The sequence below is a fragment of the Seriola lalandi genome, unplaced genomic scaffold (assembly GCF_002814215.2).
Source record: "Seriola lalandi dorsalis isolate HSWRI2012SDOR001 ecotype SW California unplaced genomic scaffold, Sedor1 jcf7180002054478, whole genome shotgun sequence".
Classification (NCBI taxonomy): domain Eukaryota; kingdom Metazoa; phylum Chordata; class Actinopteri; order Carangiformes; family Carangidae; genus Seriola; species Seriola lalandi.
Genome location: NW_019525031.1, coordinates 562,534 through 584,788, shown reverse-complemented (window position 1 = coordinate 584,788; position 22,255 = coordinate 562,534). Strand labels below are relative to the sequence as shown.

Genomic DNA, 22,255 nt, shown 5'->3' with positions numbered 1-22,255 from the left:
GGGGGGGGGCGGGTGCTGCTGCGGTGTGATGGATGCTATGGAGTCTTGAAAAGCAAATGTGAGAGAGAGAATTAAGAGGTGATGACTGGTGTGAAGGTCGTCGCTGACAGGAAGCGGCACCTCTGCAATACATGCAGCGGTGCATGTGTGATATTAAAGGTGTGTGAGAATGACTTCACATCGAGTTATAGTTAACATTACAGTTATTTCCAACATGATATCCAGCACTGGATATCTGTTCAGACATTCACACAATATCCAGAGGAATATTCAGGTTTCATATGAAGTACACGCTGACGGAGGAGAGGAATGTGGTCGGCATGAGCATGTCGTGTAATATCTCATTATTATTATTTATTATTATGATTATTGTTATTGAGCCAGTGATTAAACAGAAATGGAACAAATAAACTTTAAGATCAGCAGAACATTTCCCTGTAAATGTTATTTATCCACATTTTACAGTAAATGTGAACGGAAGATTAAACTCTTTTCTGTGCTTCATTGATGAACCACGGCGGGACGTCCCGAACACTAACTATCATTGATAGTTGTGTGTAGTATGATTGGACTATAACATGACTTCTGTGTCAGCCTGAACGACCATGATGATTAACATCATATCTAATGATCACTGTTATTATTTTTGATTTCTTGTTGAAGCAGGAAGTAACTCAACTAATGATTAAACCCCAGACAGAAAAGTAATATATGACACCTATATGTGTCACCTATAAGGGGATATATCATTATCACATACATACATCCTCTGGATATATGAAGGAATAACATGTTGTGACCATATATGTTAACGATATATATCTAATTTATATATGTAAGTTTATTTAAAGAACATACACATAAAAATACTATGTTTATTTTAAACATGTCATTCTGGGAAAGTTGTCTCAGTCCCTTGGATTCTACTGTATATACATGAACATATATATATATACATGAACATTATATATATATATATAGTACAAACATATTTGTATGGGCTCAACATACATATCAATATATGAAATCCAATAGGTTTAATATATACACTAAACAACCCTAATTAGGGTTAATGAATGAGTGTGGTGTCATGTCTAACACTCGGAGGGAGTTTGCTTCAGTGGAGTCTCCGTTATGAAAAAGATTCTTGGTTTTCATGTTTCTTTCTTTTTCAAACTCACAGTTTTCTCGTGTTTCATCACAAACATTATTCGTCACTTCTGGAAGCCGGACGCCGTTTTCTGATTCAAGACGAAGGTTTAATTCAAGCAGCCATTAGAACTTTTTCATATGTCGGATCAATCATCAGGAGCCACGCTGTTTATCATCACGCATTGCTAATTAATTTGCTTTTATATCATCTCTTGCTATTATTGCACAAATATCATCATTCCTCATCATCCTCTATTTTGTTTTCTTTTATAAATTTACAAATAAACATGAATGCATAATGTTAAATGAGCTGAAGGAGATATTGGACCAGTCCTTTGGGCCCTGAGCAATCAATGGCACCATAATCCATTTCCAGCAAAGATTAATTAAAACATCTGTTTAATTTCAATGAGAATATGCAGGAAAAATAATTACAATCCGATTCAAGGGCAAAAATAAAAGAAATCCATCCTCCACTTCTAGAAAAATAAGCCCAGTACAAATACTGTATTGGAGTATTGACGTTTCTACTGTGGGTGTGTGTGGACATGAGATAAGGCTGGTGTTGTGGAATAAGATGTGTGTGTCTGTATTTGTAGAACAATTAGATTTATTACACTTCAACTTAAAAGTGATTTTAATTGATTCTGACACACGAGGCGGCGTAAATAAAATAATCCAGTGCTTGAGGAAGAACCGGATCCAACAGTTTTGTTATTGTTTGTTGAACAGCCAAAAATCTTTTACTTGCGTTTTCAGAAAACAGGTTCAAAACTGGAACTGACACATTTCAGGAGCACGGCCGAGTGTCGCACAAAACATTTCAGAATAAAAGCTCATTATTCCCCGCTCACAGGACACTGCTCCAAAGCTGTAACAATTTGTATGTAATCATTTCTTTATCTTTTGCTGTGAACAAGAAAATCCTCTTCGCTCGTTCCATGAAGGTTTGTCGCAGAAGCATTTCTGTATGAAACCACTAATATGTGCTTAAAATCTAACATCTGTTTCTCAATTATAATCATTATTATGTAAAATCTTTGTTTTGTGTTTGCTTCCTCAAACCTCAGATTACTGGAATAAACAAGGAAATGAAAACTGAAGAGAAAGTGAATCCATTACCTGCCACCGAAGCTTCAAAGTCCGACCCAATGTTGATGTCTGGTCCGGCATCAAACATGAACTGGAGCTTTGAGTCGGTGTGTTCCTCCTGTACAGATCTGAGGGATGAAGGTGGAGTCGACTTAAATTCGGGCAGAGGAAGAATGGAGCTGAACCGGCTCGACCGCACGCTGTAAACAGAGGCACGACAACAGGTGCTCGTCAGGAGGGCTTTGTGTAAACCGACAGGAATAACTGTAGTCTACCTCAACCCCCGCGCCGCCAATTAAAATGCCTCGCGTGGCCTCGGGGTCGACGCAGTGACGCAACTCAAGTTAAGAATCATCCGAACACAACTGTGAAGGCTGAGACGTTTATTTATTGAAAGAACAAAATGGAAAACTCTGAGGAATGATGTTACAGTCGTCTGTAGAAAAAACCTGTGGTCCCTTCCTGCCGAGGAGAGCTGGTGCTCCTTCCCTGCAGTCACATGATCACTACTCAAAGAGACTGAGCCAAGCCTCGTTAAGACATTTCTTCTGCATCGTGTTTATTTTTGCTCCTTTCTGATCAAGCTTCTAGTAAATATTAGACTATTTTACACCAACATTAAACCACCATTTATGTTTGGTCAGAAAACAAACAGAGTCAGTGCCAGCCCAGGAGAGGAGAGGTGTCTGTTCAAGAGGTCCCTGGAGTTTGGTCAGACGAGGAGAGGGAAGGCATCCTGGTGCTTTGGACCTTCTATCAGGTAGTCGAGGGGGACAAAGAAGGCAGCTCCTAACTCTGTACTTCCTGTCATCAGGGCTGGAGACGCCAAAGCCGTCCCATTACTGGCCGTTTTTCACGTTGAGGATTTTCTCCTGTGATTAAAAAACAAAAAGCCAAAGAGTCAGTTCAGAGTCTGGCAACGCCACGAATAAATGAAAACATCTCCGTCCTGGCTGCAGTGCGTCATTAGCACGAGAGCACACACACACACACACACACACACACACACACACACACAACAGGAAGCGGCCTCTCACTTTGATCATGGTCTCCAGCTTGATGGCGTCAGCGGCGAACTTGCGGATGCCGTCAGACAGTTTCTCCACGGCCATGCGGTCCTCGTTGTGCTGCCAGCGGAAAGCCTTCTCATCCAGGTGGATCTTCTCCAGATCACAGGCCTTGGCTGCAAAAAACAAAACCATCAAGGTCGATGTGGAAACACTTGCAAGGCTCCCATTTTTAAATTTATTTATTTAAAAAAAAAGGCAGATTGCTTTGAATGCATTTCCACAAATATTTCATTTTGTTCCCATGTATCCAAAGTTGTGTTCTCTGCTCTATTGAAACTTTGAGAAGTAAAGAGTCACAAAAGAAGAAGACATAAAAAAGTTCTGATTATGTGGAATTAACAAAAATTTAACAGATTTTCACCTTTAAATTAGAAACGAATCAGTTCATTTTACAGATTGTTTTGAAAGGTGGAGAAACTGTAGTGTCAAAGGAAGGAGGGGGCTGTTTGATATTATATTATAATATTCAGAAGAAAGTGAACACTTCATCTGATATGGGCTTTTCTTCCGCAGGTTACACAGTGACTATAAAATAACTACCTGGCAGAACCCCATCTCAAACAACCCGGACTTTCACTCCGACCCGCAGTTGATGAAGCATCCTTTGCCAAGTCTCTGTGCCCTTTAATATTTCATAATAATGAGAAGCATCTGGCCCTTGAGAACAACCTGCCACTCATCGTGTGACGGGAGAATTAAGTGCAGTGATTCATTCATTTGCATCAACTCCAGCTTCACAACGGTTTCCTCATTTAATCAACATTTATCTGTGTTTATTATGATCCAGCTCGGTGCCAAACCCGTCAGTCTGACTGCAGTGATCCAGGGTTTAGTAACGTCTTCCCTGACTGAACGTCAACACACAGTCACAGTCAAAAGGAAGCCGGTAAGGCCGATCAATAAAAGCAGTGTTTTGTGCAGGAAAGCTTGGAGCCAGAGCGCTACCTTTCTCCGCAGTGAGCATCTTTGTGATGGTGCTGTGGTCCTCGCTGAGCTCTGCCAGCAGCCCAGGGGAGATGGTGAGCAGGTCGCAGCCCGTCAGAGCCTTCACCTGCCCCGTGTTCCTGAAGGAGGCGCCCATCACCACCGTGCTGTAGCCATACTTCTTGTAGTAGTTGAAGATCTTGGTCACACTCAGGACACCTTGGGATGGAGAGGAGGGGAAATCAAAGGGTTAGAGAGAGAGAGAGTGTGTGTGTGTGTGTGTGTGCACTGGTTTAAACCTGGTGGCGATATGACCAAATATATAAATATATATCACAGTTTAGTATCGAATCCTACACAGATCAGAGTTTGTTGCTTCTAAACACATTTATTTTGAACCAATAATGTGATTCTAACTGGAAACAACATGGTGAAGTATCTGTGGTTGTGTGGCTCAGGTGAGTCTCTGCACGACACGTCAGCAGCGGCAGGTTTCATCACCTGGATCTTCGTGTGGCTCGTAGCTTTTGCGGTCTGTGTTCTCCTTGTACCAGTCGAAGATGCGTCCCACGAAAGGTGAGATCAGCGTCACCTGTGCTTCTGCGCAGGCCACAGCCTGAGCGAAGGAGAACAGCAGGGTCATGTTGCAGTGCACGCCGTGCTTCTCCTCAAGGTCCCTGCACAGAAAATAAATAATATTCAAACACATCACAAACAGTAAGATGTCCATATGTGAACATGCGTTTTGCCCTCTGACAGTTCAAGCAGAACCTCAGTCTTTTTAACTGAGACAAAGTTCAGTCTTACTTTGCACTGGTTTAATATGTGCTACAGTGATCCAGGTATCTGAACCACAACTCAGGTATTACCATGGTAACAGTCCAAAACCTACAGATAGCCAGTTTATAATAAGGGAAAACAGGAAAGCAGCAAATTCTTGGTCATTTTTATTCAATCATCAACTTAAATTAATAATTTACATGATTTTGCAGATTAAGTTTCTGTCAATCACCTAATCAATTGTTTTACCTAAAGAATGGATCTAATTTTAAATTGTCCTAGCAGGTGGCTCGTGCACAGTCACATACACACTCTGTGTCCTGTTTGTGTGGCGACACCCTTCATCACATCTGGTCAATAGCTAAACTCAGACATTATGTAAAACAGTCCAACAGTGTTACCGATGGTGACTCTGCACTTTGACCCCAAGTTGCTGCTTTAATTACATCATCTTCATTAGCTGTGGCTCATTAACTTCCACCTCCACTGTTAAAGAAACCCTGTTATATTCACCCACAGTCAAGGTAAGATCACAACTGCTTCACATATGTGAGAGTTGAAACCCATCAACATCATAAAAAGCGAAACACGTCGGCTCATGCAAAGCTAAAACAATTCACTCACTTGCCGGCCTGAATCCCCTCCCACGTTGACGACAGCTTGATGAGCACGCGCTCCTTGCTGATGCCCGCCTCTTCGTACAGAGCGATGAGCCTGAGGGCCTTGGCAACCATTTCATCTTTATCGAAAGATAATCTGTCAGGAGAAACAGCAGTCATCATGCAACAGCTCAAATTTGGCATCCACACTCAATGACTTCATTTTCTTTCAGCCAATTTGCGATGATTTATCGGGGGCGCCTGTGGCCGAGCAGGTAGAGCGGGTTTATTAATCACAGGAGCGGCTTGATCCCCAGATACTCCTGTCTACATGTCCTGCAGCAACACACTCAACTCCAATTGCTCCTGATAATTAAGCCAGCATCTTCCACGGCAACTTTATCTGGGCGTGTGGATAGATGTAGGAGAGGCAAACTGCAAAGGGACGTGTAGACGAAGTCCCGTTTCACTGCTGAATGATTGCAGTCTTTACTGTTGTATTATAGAAGACATTAAAAGTATAATTAAGTTTTCCACATCAGAGCGGTGACATAACCAGCTGTCCGGCTACTTTTACGAATCCTGCCTCATCAGTATAATTATTATTTTGAAAAGGTAAACATAGTAAAGATGCTTCCTGTCATAATCAGCACCTTGTAACAGGTTGTTAGCACCCACCTGGCGTCCACCTCAGTGGAGACTCTGCCTGGGACCTTCTTGAGAATCTCCAGCCCGAACGTCACAAACAGTTTGTCCATGGTGTTGGCGACCTGCTCCTCTTCAGTGCTGCACACAGAAGGAAACATGAAGCCGGTGATCAACGTCTCACTTACACTGCACCAAGAGGCATTTCATCGAATGACATTGGACATTGTGTATTATTCTAGAGCGGCACAATTAATCAAAATATAATCAAAATCACAATATGGCCAAGTGTCATATCAAAACCACACGAGCTGCAATTTTAGTTTTGATAAAACGACGGTAACAAACAAAAATCATTTGATCATTTTTATATTTTCTTCAGTGAAATTTAATCTTATATCTTTAAAAGCTGCAACATTCAACTTCTGCACATTCAAATTGCTGCAAATTTGTGGGATCGTCAGGCTGAAGCTGTGTGACGGCTCTGGCACTCGACCAGTGAGGTGCAAAGACACAGACACCAAATTAAATTATGTATGGAAACCATCTCTCCACACTGTAAATGCAGTTTAGTGTTTAAGCCGCCTCCACCACATGAATCTGAGATTCACACTCATTAAAACGCATCACAAACTTCAGATTTAAGCAGAAAAGCCGAACATTACATTTCCCAGCCTGCATCAAATTAAGGAACTTTGTCAACACATTGCACAGAGGAATCGCTCACTGTGCAACATCTGCAAAACCACATGAAATGTTCCCCTTCCTCAAGCAAATGACACGCACTTCAGTGCTGTTTATATTCGGGTTTAGTGTAATCCAACAGGTACACATCTCGAGAGCCTCTTACCCGCCTTTGGCGATGCCGTATTTAATGGCCTGATCCAACAGGTGCTGGTAGGCCGGCATCTTGGCAGCAGCCAGGATAAGAGACGGGTTAGTGGTGGCATCTTGAGGCTTGTACTCGTCAATGGCTGCAGGACAGGAAGACACAGAGACATGTCACATACACATACCTGCCCCCCCCCCCCCAATACTTCAGATCTCCTTCATGATCTGCTCTTTTAGCCATTTAATTTGACAAAATATAAGAGACGTACTGGACAGACGTGGCATTCAAAAATTTGTATTACAGCACAACTGTTCACCTTGAATCTTAGAAGTATATAAACATCTGGTTTCTAATTTTAAACCTCCCCAGAGTCGTGTCTCCTGACAGACACGTGTAACTCGGACATTTAAGCCTCAGAGATCAGTTTGACTCCAGCTCTCTCACTGGGACCATAATTCAACATTTTTGATTCATTCAAATGTGGAAACGTTGAGGTAAAGAACATCAGATGGAGTGACAGACAGAACTCTGGCATGTTGAATCTACAGTAAACGGCTGCTGTCGGACAGAAGCGGCGCCATCTGCTGTTCAGACGTATTACCGCACCTATTCAGATTCAGGAGGCAGATGGATAAAGTTTCTTCCTGTTACACATAAAGAATACACAGCTTGAGATCGCCTCAGGGAAGACAAAGCTTGTTAGTCTTTTGTTTATTAAAAATCTTGATTCTGTGCATCTGGGAATCATTAGACTGCCAAACTTAAAAACTAAAGTTATAACAAATTGACTGAAAGAATTGATTAGTTTAATGATCTGCAGCAAAAAGTCACACGGCCTGCACGAGGCCTCGTTTTATCTCCTGAGCTACTGAACTCTGGCAGAGCTGGTTTTAATAATCATCCCGAACTGAACTGCAGATTTTAATTTGCTATGCATGAGCAGCAGGGGCCTTTTCACGGGGCACAGTGGTTTTGTGCTCAATTGTAGCCACCGAGTCCAGTCAGTGCTGCCAGCTCTTCAGCCTGAAAAACAAAGCACACCTCTGTTCTGGAGCCAGTTATCTCTCTCACCCCCCTTCAAAAAAAAAAAAAAAAAAAAAAAAAAAAAAAAAGTTGGATCCTTCTGTAGGTCAGTGGGTTTGGACTAAATACTCGTGATCAACGGTTCAAGAAGATACTACACAGTTAAAGTGCTGATTATTGCAGTATTCCCAAAAGACGGAGTCTGGTCTGTCCGCCGTACGGGTCGTTTTAAAAGCCATCCATAATTCAAAAGCCAATTCCAAAATGCCACCGAAGCTACAACACAATTACTGCAGATTAACCAGATTAATCCAGACAAGCACGTTCAGTCAGGTGATTTGGTAGTTTCATGGGAGCATCAGGTTAATATCCAGAGGCATGTGTAAAAAGCATTGGGGGGGGCGACGACATCTAATTAACCACAAAATAAACAGCAACAACCCTGGTGAATGTGTTTTCATTAGACTGCAGGCCGTGCCCTGGTTGTGGACAGAAAAACTATTTTTTCAGTGCAGGGAAATACTAAAAACACCAACTTGATCCTCATGATAGCCTTAAATAATTAAACAAAAATCCACAATTTACTTAGAATTCAAAGTCAGATTGCTGCCTGCATCTAAATGTGAGATTAGTAAAGATACACGCAGCACTTGACCTGCTGAGATCTCATCAGGAATCTTCACCTAAATGTGCATCTTCTTTAAACCATCTGTAACTGTGCAGGTTAATTATTTACCAAGTAGCCTTGTGCTAAATTTCACAAGTGCCCCCTCAGCTCCCCGTCACTGTCAGACTATTCCTGAGAGCCCCCCCCCCCCACCCACCCACTTACACAAGTGAAGCAAGACTATGGTGTTACACCACGTTATTGCATTTCTTACATGAAGCTGAAGCTCAATTTGAACATGTCTAAACTTGCAACAAGAGAAACCCTAGAAATGTTACACCATTAAACCACCCACACACGCACACACGCACACGCACACACACACAGAAACCAATAGCTGTGTGAACCTTGAGTAACGAGTTTTATCACAAACTGTGTGTAACATCTTTGGGTTGTTTGTTGAGAGAGCAACAGATGTTCACCATGACTGATGTTTTGATAAAACTGAATATCAGCATTGTTTCCTGCTGTTGATGTGGAAGATATTGTGACGTGAAAATATCTGCTACTCGCTGGAAAATTCTCATTGTGCCGTTTCTGTATTGGATTGTACAACTGCAAATGAATTATTGTAATCTTCAGTTAATGTGTCAATTATTTCTTGATTAATACTTTAATCTATAAAAATAAATAAATAAATAAATAAATAAAATAAAATACTGGATGAGACATCAGCACTGTCCGAGGTGACATCTTCAAATTGTTCTGTTGTTTTACTCTTTATTTGTAATTTTCTCTTATTAGCTCGTCAGTCATGAGTGAAGTACTTAAATCGCACTCATTTGTATGAAAGGTACTAATTAAGTTTAATTGTTAGATTTTCCTGATGAACAAAGCAAAACCAAAATATAACCAAATTACTTGATGATTTAAAATGCCTAAAAACAATTAATTAATTACTTTGGGATTGTTGGTAGCACAAAACATCATCAGACATCACCTTCATCTGTGGGACATGATGTATTCTAATTTATAGACAATAATCAATGAGGAAAATATTTGCCAGATTGGTAGATAATAATAATAATATATATATATATATACATATAAATAATTAGAAGCTGTTTAATCATTAGTGGCCTAATGCAAACATTTCCCACTGCGGGGAAATGAGAGGACCAGCTTTCTGGCTGCAGAGTCACAAACCAGTTCTGTCATGTCATCCTGAGTCTGCAGCCTGTGCATGAGGAACTGTGTGGTTTGCATCATAGTGCAATAGTATTACTGCACACTCTTCCTCATTCTGCCCAATTGACTAACATGACCTTTTCCTCTTTGCCATAAAAAGGAACAAACGAGGAAGGAAATCACATTTTACACCTTGTTCTGTGTTCACTCTGTTAGTTTGCCACCACATCATTTACATCCCCTCCACGTACACATGCTCAATAGGTGTAGCTATAGATATGACATTTGGGAGGTTGATACGAGGCTCAAGTAAACAAAATACTTTCGTTCTCGCGTTAGTTGCTAGTGCGGCTAACGTAAAGTAGCTACAGTTGCTAAATTCGGTAGCGTTAATAACAAGTAATCGGATTATCAGATTGTCAAATTTTGCAGTTATAAAGTTAACCCAAAACCTCACAGGAGCTGGTTAGCACGTGAATTAGCTAGCTAACATTAACATGAGTGAGACTGATGCTAACATTTGACTGATAACGGCTGAGTTATCAAGCTAACCGGCTAACATTAGCATGTAATTGAAGCTGCGCCGTTTTACCGTTGAAGTCCCCCGTGTCTGCCACCACCACCGTGTGCTTCTTCAGCTGGTTCAGCGCTGACTCCATTTTTCTCCGTTTGTCTGGTGACACACTGGACATAATGAGCAGAGACTGGGACCCTTTTATACACAGAAAACACGTGAGGCCGGGCGGAATGTCACAGCGGCGGGAGCGCGCAGCACAAGAGGAAGAAGGCATCGGGAACGCGCAGCTAACACCATGAAGTATTATAAAACATCCATGAGCGAAACTCAGAAACTCCTGCAGCAAAATGATGAAAATAAACAGTCTAATGATTATTTATAAACAAGTAAAATATAACAATATAATTGTTATTATTTGTTATATTGTTGCATTTGCCGTATATTTAAATAAAACTCATGAACTATGACGAATTAGGCTGTTGTTTACAAAGTTAATTTATATATTTATATTATACTTTCAGTGGTGGAAAGTAATTTGGGATATTTACTTAAGTACTGTATTTAACATTCAACACTTATAACTATTCTCCAATACATTTCACAGAGAAATATTCTTCTTTTTGATCCATTAAAATGTCACTGACTAAAGATGTCAAAAAAAGACTAAGATTTTACAATTTTACATATAAAAATAATATGACCTAAAATATGCTGCACTGTGACAGACTGAAACACCCTAAAGTATTTAAGTTACAGTTACATAGTAGTGATTGGAACAGTGGAATAAAGTACAGAGGGCCCCAACATGGGGAGGCCCTCAAAAAACCTTGAATTAGAGCCTTGTTTTTTTCCTGCAGTTTTTCCTGTTTTTGAGAATAGACTATAGTCAAAGGGACGAGGGTTTTATGTATTTTTTGTTTTTTCTATGTACATTATGTGATTTTTTTACTTTATTTTGTTGTTTGACATGTTTTCTTCCTCTTCTCTTAACAGAGTCATTTTCTTTTTAAGTTGCACACAAAGTGCTACAGTATATAAATATATATATGATATATATAAATAAAGTCGTTTGAATTACAAATCAAGCGTATCGTAGACAATGATCTACAGCTCTATAGCTTTTTAATTCATTATTATATTACAAATCTCATATACATATGTCTTATAAGTCAGCTATGAGAAACTATCTTAACTGGGACTTAGTTACAGGTGTTATATTAAATAACTAGCACTAAGTCATGAAGCAGTTCTTTCAGATTGTGGCTATTTGAGCTAATATTTGTACTTGTGTGTTTTGTCATCCTCAAGGAAACGGTTTGTGGAGCACAAAGGGCGTAACATTCAAAAACAGCCTGCAAGTGTTTCAACCAGCCTAGTTTGACAGTGGACTGTAATGACAAGGCTTCTCCTACTCAAACAAACAAATAACATTCATTTCAAATGACAGACAAGGAAAGAATATCTTAGTCATTCTGAAATAAAGAAGAAACAAACAGAACAGAACAGAACCGACGGCCCCGGAGAGGGAGGCCACCAAGTACCAGGAACTGGTTCAACAATGCAGAGACAAAGGGCGGCAGGACTGGATATTTCCTATTGAGTCTGGCTGCAGGGGATTCCCAGCACAGTGTGTGTGGAAGATGGCTGAAAGCAAAAGTGACTGAAGGTGTTAGTGTCTGTTCTAGATGTATAAGACGGTGGGTTTGTGAGCGCTGATGACTGGGGCACCTGTCTGAAAACCTGTTGCTGCAATAATGTTTATTGGAAGAATTAAACTGGAACATTTTTCCTGCAATGTAATAACTTTTAAATGACTCTGTAAATTGCACCATATTCCTTGAAATGAGAAATATGTGAAATATTTAATTACACAAAGACTACAGTCTGCTCTGCATTTTACCATGTGCCAGTGCATTATGGGATTTTAATTTAATAACTGTACTGAGGCACCTGTTACTGATATATTTCTTGCCCTCCAGAAACAGTTTCCTGAACATTAGTCCTATTTGCAAAAAGAAAAAAAAACCCAAAAATCCCATCACATTTGGTGCGATTGCTTTGCTCGCCGTATTCAAAAGCAATACCTCAACCCTTTAGCGCCATAATGATAATGTCACTTACTCCATCGCCAACCTTGTAGGTCTTAACAATATCTCACAGCTGCTGACAGTATAAATAGAAGGTGCTGATCATTAGGAAGGTGAAACCATCCCTCCACAAACACTTTCCTCCCCACAGACAGAAACAAACAAAGCCCTACATCAGTGCAGTTAGGATGTGTTAACTAACACATGTTCTCCTGTGTTTGACAAAAAAAACCATCATGTGGATTTTCTCACAGTAACATGTTTGTTATGTTAAGTTTGAGTTTGTAGACCCATCTTTGCTCTCGGTGTGCTGCACTCAGGAAGATCCAAGAAATAAGCAAATCCCACTGGTTCCTTTCCTGTTTGAGCCGAGTGCGGAGTGAACGAACCGTTCAATCAGACACGTCAGGTCCAAGAACTATTCCTGCAAAACAGCTGCCAGTCTAAATCATCTCACTGTGCATGCATTTATTTATTCCAGTGTGATAATAACACTGAGCAATAACACGCACATAACATCTCCTCACTGTCACACTCAGGTCTAAAGGTGTGTGTGTGTGTGTGTGTGTGTGTGTGTGTGTGTGTGTGTGTGTGTCAGTGTTGCAGGTTCCTGGCTAATAACCTGGATATGAACATAAAAAATGAGCAAAAACCTGGAAATTAACACACAAAAATACCAATAACCTGGTGATTAATGTACCTGTAAGTCCTAATACTTCTGTGTCGATGTACTCCATTACAAGTACAAGTACTACATTCAAAATCCTACTGGAGTAAAAGTACATAAGTGTTTTCTTTTAATTAGAATTGTAATACTGCATCAATGTGCGGTTTTATATACAGTTACCTAGTTCAGTCCAGTGGTTGCCAACCTAGGGGTCAGGGCCCTCAAAAGGGTCACTACATAAACCTGAGGGGTCTTTAGAGGAAAGAGGAAACACAAAGTTCAGATACTGAAATTTGCTTTTTTGTGGAATATTGGACAGTTTAAACTTTTTCGATCTCTTACAGTTATTTACAGTAAATGAAGCAGGTGAGAAGTTTAGTGTCAACATACTTGGCCATATATGATTCTTAATATCTACTCATCATGCAAACGTTCACATTCACATCAAATCCATTCATTTTATCCCACCAGTGCTTCTGACTGCAAGCTGAGCACAAAGCCAGAGACCAAACTCAGACCTGCGTAGTTTTGTAATGCAATTAAACTGTTGATGGCGAGAACAAAAAGTTTGTCTCCTGATCTCTGGAGGCAATTAACTATAAAACCCACAAGCACACAGTCACGTCGTAGTGAGCAAGAGAGGAAACCCTCGTTAATTTACTCGCCTCTCCCGTTGTTTCTGCAGTTGAATCAGTCAAATATTCTGAGCCACGCTCGCAGCACGGCTTCAGGGTCTCGTGTCGGCCGGTTCACCACTTCGGTTCAGACTGAAATATATCTCTGGATGCGTTGCTGTGGGAGATTTGGTGCAGACATACAGGCATATTAGCATTCTGGTGTTAGCATTTAGCTGAGAGCATTGCTCTGGCTAAGCACAGAGCTGCTTGCAGGGGTGCAGTTTGTTGTCTCTCTTCATCGCAGTGAAACTCGGCGTAGTGACCTTTTGTGCTGTATTCTTATAGAGATCCCTCCAGTTGTGTTCGAAGATATATAAATAAAAAAATACTCTGCTACTGCTGTGAATAATCATTTTTGTCTGAGTTTTCCCATTTAAAAAGTTAAAATACTGGATACAAGTTGTCACTGAAATACCATTCTTAATGTGTGTGCAATACAAGCCTGGAGTTTCCTCATCACTCTTTAAATACAGGCGTCCAACAGTAAAGAAAAGAAATATCTGACAGTAAACAGACAAGAAAACAACGGTGTCAAGAGGAGAGAGGAGATCTCTGAGTTCCAGTCCCAAACTCAGGAACATGTTCAATCAGCATCCTGCTGAAGATGCTTCACAGGAAACAGTTCTGCTCCATTTCTTTTCATTTGCACTAAGTGGAATATTACTGACCGCTGCAGGGAGCAGCTGTATGATGTATCTGTATGAATAGAAAGGATTAATAACACTTAACTAAACCTGTCCTGCTAATCTCATCTGAAATGTATTTATTTATTTTCCTTGTTGCTTTATTTGGTCTTTTCTGTCTCCCCATGCTGTCCCGTTCCCTCTGTGTGTCCGGCGTGAACTAATCATCACGTGTTAATATGTAGATTATATAGTATATATGTATATGTATGCACTAAATGGAATATACATTAAAAAGAAGAATATTACTGACAAAGGCAGATTCAGACGCTTCTTCATTATGATGATCTGAGTAAATAGGTTGTCAGGAGTATATGATGAAAATACTGTTGCTTCCTTTAATGAAAAAAGAATTTGCTTATAAACCAGCTCGGTGTTTGTGGACAGTCAAAACTATTCCTATGTATTATAAGTAGCTATTTGTATTCATCAGCTCCTGCTTTTAAATCGGCCACAGAATCACAGCAAATTAGACTATAAATGACTTTTTCTGGAACGTGTCCGTGGGCCAGCAGCTCTGCCTTTTCAGGTGCTGTACCTGGAGTCACCACTAGATGCCACCTGGTTATGCTGTTTGGGGATCAGTGACAGTCACATGTGCACCCATGTTGAGAGAGAGAGGGAGAGAGAGACAGACAGAGAGAGAGACAGAGAGAGAGAGAGAGAGAGAGAGAGAGAGAGAGAGAGGGAGAGAGACAGAGAGAGAGAGAGAGAGAGAGAGAGAGAGAGAGAGACAGAGAGAGAGAGAGAGGGAGAGAGAGGGAGAGAGAGCGAGCCTGTGGTAAGAAACAGTTTGGGAAGTTTTGTCAGACGGTGAGGGACGGCGAGGGACGGCTGCGAGAGAGTGCAGTGTGAGAGAAGTGAGAGGGAGAGAGAGAGAGAGGGAGAGAGACAGAGAGGGAGAGAGACAGAGAGGGAGAGAGACAGAGAGGGAGAGAGACAGAGAGGGAGAGAGACAGAGAGGGAGAGAGAGAGAGCCTGTGGTAAGAAACAGTTTGGGAAGTTTTGTCAGACGGTGAGGGACGGTGAGGGACGGCGAGGGACGGCTGCGAGAGAGTGCAGTGTGAGAGAAGTGAGAGGGACAGAGAGAGAGAGGGAGAGAGAGAGAGAGAGAGAGAGAGAGAGAGAGGGAGAGAGAGAGAGAGGGAGGAGAGAGAGAGAGAGAGCCTGTGGTAAGAAACAGTTTGGGAAGTTTTGTCAGACACTGAGGGACGGTGAGGGACGGCGAGGGACGGCTGGGAGAGAGTGCAGTGTGAGAGAAGTGAGAGGTAAGTCATTTTCACGTTTGTCTGTCCAGAGGAGAGACTTCTCCTCTTCTCTACTTTTCTTTTCTCACTTGTTCTCCTTCCTTTTGTATTGTAGCTCCAGCGCAGATGTCAGTGAGTGTGCGGAGGTTTAATTTGATAAATCTGGAGCTTTGATGAGCTGAGTTTGTCTAATTAGAGGGATAAACCACAGCTAGGTTTCATTTATCTTGTGTGAATTGGTTAATGAATGTTGCACTTGGTTTACTTAACGGAGGGATTAGACTAATCATACTTGAGCTGACTGTTCACCAGTTGTGTGATTTGCTTATGAAGCCGCGTTGTCCTTTACGATCAGTAGTCTCATCAGTACGTGGTGACTGTGGAAACGTGGTGATGTGTGAGAACGAAGCTCTCTGATTGGCTGGGGGAATGTTTTTCCCTGGACCTCGATGAAAGACAGAAATAAACTTGTGGAGAAGAACAACATTTCAGAATACCAACCATTCCTCAAGCTATTCCCTCCCATAAGGTTTTCTTTTTTTTCTGGAGGGGTTTCAGGAACTTAAGGCCTCGCTGACTTCTCAAAGCCACGGCTGGCTGGCAGAGTGCAGAGGAATCCGCTGCCATACAATGTGCCCTTATGTTAGGTTAGCAGAGGTCTTAAATCCTCCCAGATGAAGCTGTTCCATATTACATGTGGCACATTAAAAATTAATCTCAACTCTAACGAAGGCAGTAAGGCTGTATAAAAGAGAAATCCATCCTAAGACAGACGGAGACGTTCCTTGTGTTCCTGCGTCTCATGGTGTTTGTCTTGCTGTTGCATCAGTGACGTCTGAGAGCACAAACATTTCTCAGTCCTTCAACAACATCCACGCTAAACAACTGGTTTTATATTGATAAAGTCTATATTTTCAGCTGATTCTCTGCTGTCATATGTGGAGGAATATGTTGTCATAGGGTGAGAAATGTCACTTTATGTGCAAAATATGTGCAGCTATAAGCTGCTGTGTGTTCTACTAAACCCATCTGAATACTAAAGGCTGACACCCTTCCTGTAGAAGCTGCTGGTTAGCGTAAGCCTCATTCTAGACCTCTAATCTGCTGCTCACATCTCCCTCTTTCTTCAGCAGTTCAAACAGAAATAAATATTATAACATACACTCAATTCCCGGGTTAGAAAGTAAACTTTAGCTAAAACAGCTGCAGTGTAATACAGCAGCTCTGAACAGCCTGAAACAGTCACCGTTAGCAGGGTGTAGTTTGTGGTGCTGTTGAGCTGTATTGTGTTTTACCATCAGGTTATTAGTCCATGTTATAAATGTGATTCATCAATCAGCACTCTATAAAATGAACATTAAAACCTTCACGGATGTTGGAAAGTTTATTGCAGGTCTGTTTTAATAGACACTTGGGTTTTAGCTAAGTGTACCTAATAAACTGGCAACTGTGTTTACATTAAAGCAGTGGAATATAAATAAACAGTTCATTTCTAATAAGGGTGTAAAAAAAACAAAATGGCAGTGGTCTGATTATTAGACTAGGGTAATGATATAATTACTTGATTCATCAATCAGCGGTTATAATCAATGAATCATCAATTCATTTATAAAGTAAAACACGAAACATTTGATGGTTACAGCCTATTAAATATTATGTCTTTCTTTTTTCAATTTCTTATCATAAATACAAACAAAAATACTTTTGAAGGCATTATTTAAGATAGCATAAGTAACTTTGTCGTCACCGTGGCAACAAAATCTTGTGACACCCACTGATCTGACCGACGCCCGATCCACGCAGCAAAATAAGGATCGGGCCTGATTCTGATCCAGTGGATGGCATCGACACATCCCTTACAGTATTTTACTATTTTATAAACTCAGAGATTAATTGATAATCAATACCAATCAATAGATCATGTATATGTATATATATATATCTATATATATATAGATATAGATATATATATATATATATATGTATATTGTGTATATTACATTATTTCATTCATACACTGTCTATCTTGTTTATGCTTCTGAATGTTTTGTAAAGCGTCCTTGGGCGTCCTGAAAGGCACTTATAAATAAAATGTTTTATTATAATTATCGTTATTATTATTATTAGTGTCATCTCGGGAACTTACAAGGCGGCTTTAAGGAAAAGAGGCACAAATGACAGATGTATAAATGAGTGAATGAGTGTTGAACTGAAGGTCACAGGCTGATGAATCCAACAGTATAAAACTCTTTAAGGCACATTCTCCCTTTAGAAATGGGCTGGTGGCTCATGTTGTATGTATAAGCTAATGGCTGCTGCTCATGGCGGCGGCTGCTCATGGCGGCGGCTGCTCATGGCGGCGGCTGCTCTTGGCGGCTCACAGTGACAGCCTGTGACTGCCCTGACACATTCCAGGATGTGCACAGAGACAGTAAAGAGAAGGAGGCAACTTCCTCTCCCCACGTCCTCCCACATTTCATCATCTGCAGCGCGGCTGAACTGACGGCTCGGGACAGTTGGCAGCTGCCCTCTGTTTACTTTTATTCGCCCAAGACCAAAGCCGGGTGCCAATACACCAACTTTTCATTCTGGGAGTGTGTGTGTGTTTTTTCTTCAAGCCTCACGGCCTCGAGATATTTTGAAGGAAGCAGTAAAAAAAAGGTTTGAGAGCAGAGGTTGTTTTTTTTAATGGTTAGAGTGAAACAGCTGGTGCCGTTTGTCCAGCTACAGCTCAGTGGCCGAGTCGTGGGCCTCTCTCTAGGTGTGGCAGCTCTCTGGATAATTGCCCTGAACACTGACTCCACTGAAGGTGGATATAACAAGGCTGCATTGTACTGCTGCTGCCTGCAGGTGTGTGTGCGTGTGTGAGTGTGTGTGAGTGTGTGTGCGTGAGTGTGAGTGTGTGTGTGTGTGTGAGTGTGTGTGTGTGTGTGTGTGTGTGTGTGTGTGTGTGTGTGCTCTGCTCTGAATTCACTAGCCCAGTTTTCCCTCCGTCCTGCGTGGCCTCAGTTCATTTCTTTCGGGCGGTCCCCGCTCCCTTTGTTCCCTCAGTATATTTCCTACCTGCAGTTTTCACCTTCATGTTCTCGCTGCTCACTTTTCTTCAGCGCTACCAGGAGAAGAAAGGGCTGTGAAGCGTAGGATTAAAAAATATGTTATGGTAACATTCAACGTGTAAGCTGTCTGTAGCTTCTGATTCTGAGCGTCACAGAAATGAAAAATGTATTGTCCCTTCAGGGAAATCGGGATTAAGGGAACACGAGGCGGCGATACAGGACGGGAGTCCAGTGTCCGACAAGAACACAATGTGAAACAAAGAAAAAAGATTTAGTTATCCTGTGATAAAGCTTAAACACTACACACTATACTGCAGACAATTAATTACAGGCACACTTCACCACAGCAGGTATGAAACTGAGACCAATATTAATTAATTACTGGGCCAGTATGAGATAAGATACAGGGAGATTAAACTTTAATGGTTCTGGTGGGTTAAATTAAGGAACTGCAGATGTTAGAAAATATAGAAAGCTGCCGCCTTTAGAAAAGAGATTGGATATCAGGTTGTTACTGCTGGAGGTGTTTAACGTAACGAAAGAAAGAAAGAAAGAAAGAAAGAAAGAAAGAAAGAAAGGATTGGGTTTTACGGGGAGACCGTGTGGGAGCGTGTCTATATATCCATGTGACGTGAGGCTTGTTTCCGTGTGGGTCGTGTGAGGAGCAGATCTGTTTAAAGTTGCCCTCAACAATAAGAAAGGGAAATCAGTGGGAGTGTGTTTGACAGACACAGTCACAGCAACAACAATCTGCATTTCACCGCACATGCTCGATGTCACACATGCCTCTTCTCTTGTTTTTCAGCCTGTCCTCTCAGGACGCGAGGACACGGCCTCTTACGCTCTGAAGGGTCTATTTCGTCTCCACTGTTTCCCCCCGTGTTGAGAGCGCTGCTGAGAAAACCACAAGCCGCAACCACACTCCCTCTCTGCCGCTGACTCCCAGTCTCACGCCCAGTTTAACACAGAAAAAAATACAAAGCAGGTTGTTTTTCTCTTCCCTCCCCTCACTACATTCTCTTGATGTTTCCTCCCCGGCTCACACCCTTTATCTTGCTCCATCCACCATAATTTACTCCTCGTAGCTGCCACACTCAGCCATATATTGCATTTAAGCTTTTGTTTAGACTCCTTAGTTTCCTTTGAAGGCGATAAAAATAGCAGCAAGCATTTACATTCTGTATATAGCTGCTTCTTTTTAGCCTTGTTGGTGGTGCAACTGCAGCCTGATCTTTACATAACATGTAATTTTGCACTGCACGGTGAATTCTTTAAATCTGTAGGAATCCTCACAAAGCTTCCTCTCCTCAAGCTCTTTTCTTGATATGAATATTTTCTTTTGTCACATCGGAGCGCCCGCGCTGAATGCAGCATCTCCAAGAGCTTCGCTCTCATTTACATTCATTTCTGGCAGCCACTCATGGCCAGTCCACGCTGATCCTAATAGATTTAGTCTAACTTTATTGAGGCCGACTCCCCGGACGCGGCTCATGCTATAGCCTCAGAGTGAAAATCAATGTTCATGACTTTTAAAATGGAGAGCATCTGTCTACTGGATCTGAAGTACAACGCCTTCAGAAAGTTTCCAAACCCCGTATCGTCCTCGAGTGTGCTCCACTGAATACAAAGTAAACTGGGATTAGTGGTTGACAACTGACACAGAATATCTTATGATGAAAGTTTGGACGCAGCAATAATTTTTCTTTGTTTTCCCCAATTTATTTAAGAAAATGAAAAATGAAAAATCCCCTTTAAATAGAGACGATTTGTGGCTGAATGATCCGCGGCTCTTCTCAGATGCATCTTTGTGTAAAATCTTTGGGGATTTTCTTTTTTTAAACAGTAGAAAATGCAGCAGTTTCTCTCCGGCTCGACAGGGAGTGAACAGCTTCTTCAAGACACTGCAGACTCTCTGAATGGGATTCATTCAAGCCTGTGCTCTTGTGTTTTTGGCTCGATCGCTCGACCTCTTTCACATTCTGGTGCTGAGGCCGCTCCGGTCTGTTCTGTGACTGGTCCTCATGCACTTCCTGTGTGCGGAGCTGAAACTCCACAACGAGCTGAGGCCTCCGATTCCCGCGCACAACTCTGCTGTCATTTCATATCAGTCTTCTCTTGATCTGACGTCGTCGCCTCAGACATCTGAGCGGAAGCACCAAACACAAACGCACACATTGGGATAATTTATGCGACGTTTAATGCAGCTGTTTCATTACAGTTAAAAAGCTGGGTTTGTTGTTTGGTATAACGTTAATGAGAATAATTTTGCCTGGTGCCTTCAGACTCTTTCATCTGGTATTCTGCAGGCTGCGAGCTGCTGGCATGTGACCCCCTCCCCAGTTGTTGCTTGGTGGCGGCGTCGTCCTCTTGTTAAGATTTCCTATCACATCAAAGGAGCTCTGACTTTGACTCTTCATCCGTCTCCTGACCAATGCACCAATGCAGGGACTTTTTCTTCTTTTTCCAGCTCTGTGTGTTTGTACGTCTGGTACTAAGAAGAAACTGTGTACTTGTAGTTTCTCCCTCCTGCTGCGTACTGTTAAACTTTTGTTTGGAGAGCTTGTTTCTGGGTGAATGAACGTGTAGCTGCTCACTGTCGTCTGCGACATCACGTATGATGTGGTTGGTTTTACACCATGTGCAGCTATTTGAAGAGAACTACTCAACAAACGAGTTCAAGCTGCAGAAAAATCTCAAAGACATTCAAGGCAAACTGAATGAAGCCCTGATGTGAAGTGTCACTGCAAGGCTTTGAATAATTATTACTTCAAAACGCCTCAGCTTATCATTTTTAATTCATTTGTAAACAACTATAAATAAACCAAAGCGAAACACTTTCACATTGGTGGGTTCGTTGTGTAGAGCACAAACATGAAACGTCCTAATTCCTTTCAGTTGATGTTAAGGTTGAAGAGAACCTTCAGAACCGTGTTGTATTATCCTGATCAGCCAGAAAGGCCCGAACATGGAGTCTCTTTATTTTCCTCTCAGCTGCTGAAAGCTGCACAGACCTTTTCCCTCCTCACTGTTACTCATTATTGCATTTTCTTGATTTGCCATATTCTTAATATGTCACATCGAGAACGCTGACTAACAGAACATCTTGTTTTCCTGCCATTCGGGATGATTCATCAGGTTATATCCCCCAACAGCTGACGGGGGCTAATGCCACACGTCATTAGTCCCTGTTAGCGATAATTGTCCCCGCTCTGTAATTAACCCTCATGTAGAGGCTTTTGTTGTCTTGATTACTGTGCCCTTTGTAAGGTTTGCTCTATTGTGGCCAATCCACACACACACACACACACACACACACACAGACACACACACTCACACACACTCACACACACACACACACTGACACACACACTCACACTCACACACACACACACACACACACAGACACACA

General features: G+C 41.5%; 2 protein-coding genes and 1 long non-coding RNA gene across 3 annotated transcripts in view; 2 read left to right on the top strand and 1 right to left on the bottom strand.

The window, feature by feature from the left end:
- Positions 1 to 2,612: 2,612 nt before the first annotated feature.
- On the bottom strand, positions 2,613 to 10,692 carry taldo1 (transaldolase 1). Its single transcript, XM_023412391.2, has 8 exons — positions 10,505 to 10,692; positions 7,113 to 7,236; positions 6,296 to 6,403; positions 5,643 to 5,774; positions 4,740 to 4,915; positions 4,260 to 4,457; positions 3,282 to 3,427; positions 2,613 to 3,116 (listed from the first exon to the last, which is right to left on the bottom strand). Exons 1-8 carry the CDS (start codon positions 10,602 to 10,604, stop codon positions 3,084 to 3,086), a joined length of 1,017 nt encoding a protein of 338 aa, XP_023268159.2. The 5' UTR covers positions 10,605 to 10,692; the 3' UTR covers positions 2,613 to 3,083.
- LOC147818782 (uncharacterized) lies at positions 10,594 to 12,232 on the top strand. Its single transcript, XR_015437638.1, has 2 exons — positions 10,594 to 10,729; positions 11,738 to 12,232. It is a non-coding gene; the product is annotated as an uncharacterized LOC147818782 (long non-coding RNA).
- A 3,472-nt stretch (positions 12,233 to 15,704) lies between these two features.
- tspan4a (tetraspanin 4a) overlaps positions 15,705 to 22,255 on the top strand; it is a 127,948-nt gene continuing 121,397 nt past the window's right edge. Inside the window, exon 1 of the mRNA XM_023412411.2 lies at positions 15,705 to 15,811. The gene's annotated coding sequence lies outside the window, so the exon portion shown is untranslated. The remainder of the gene's footprint in view (positions 15,812 to 22,255) is intronic.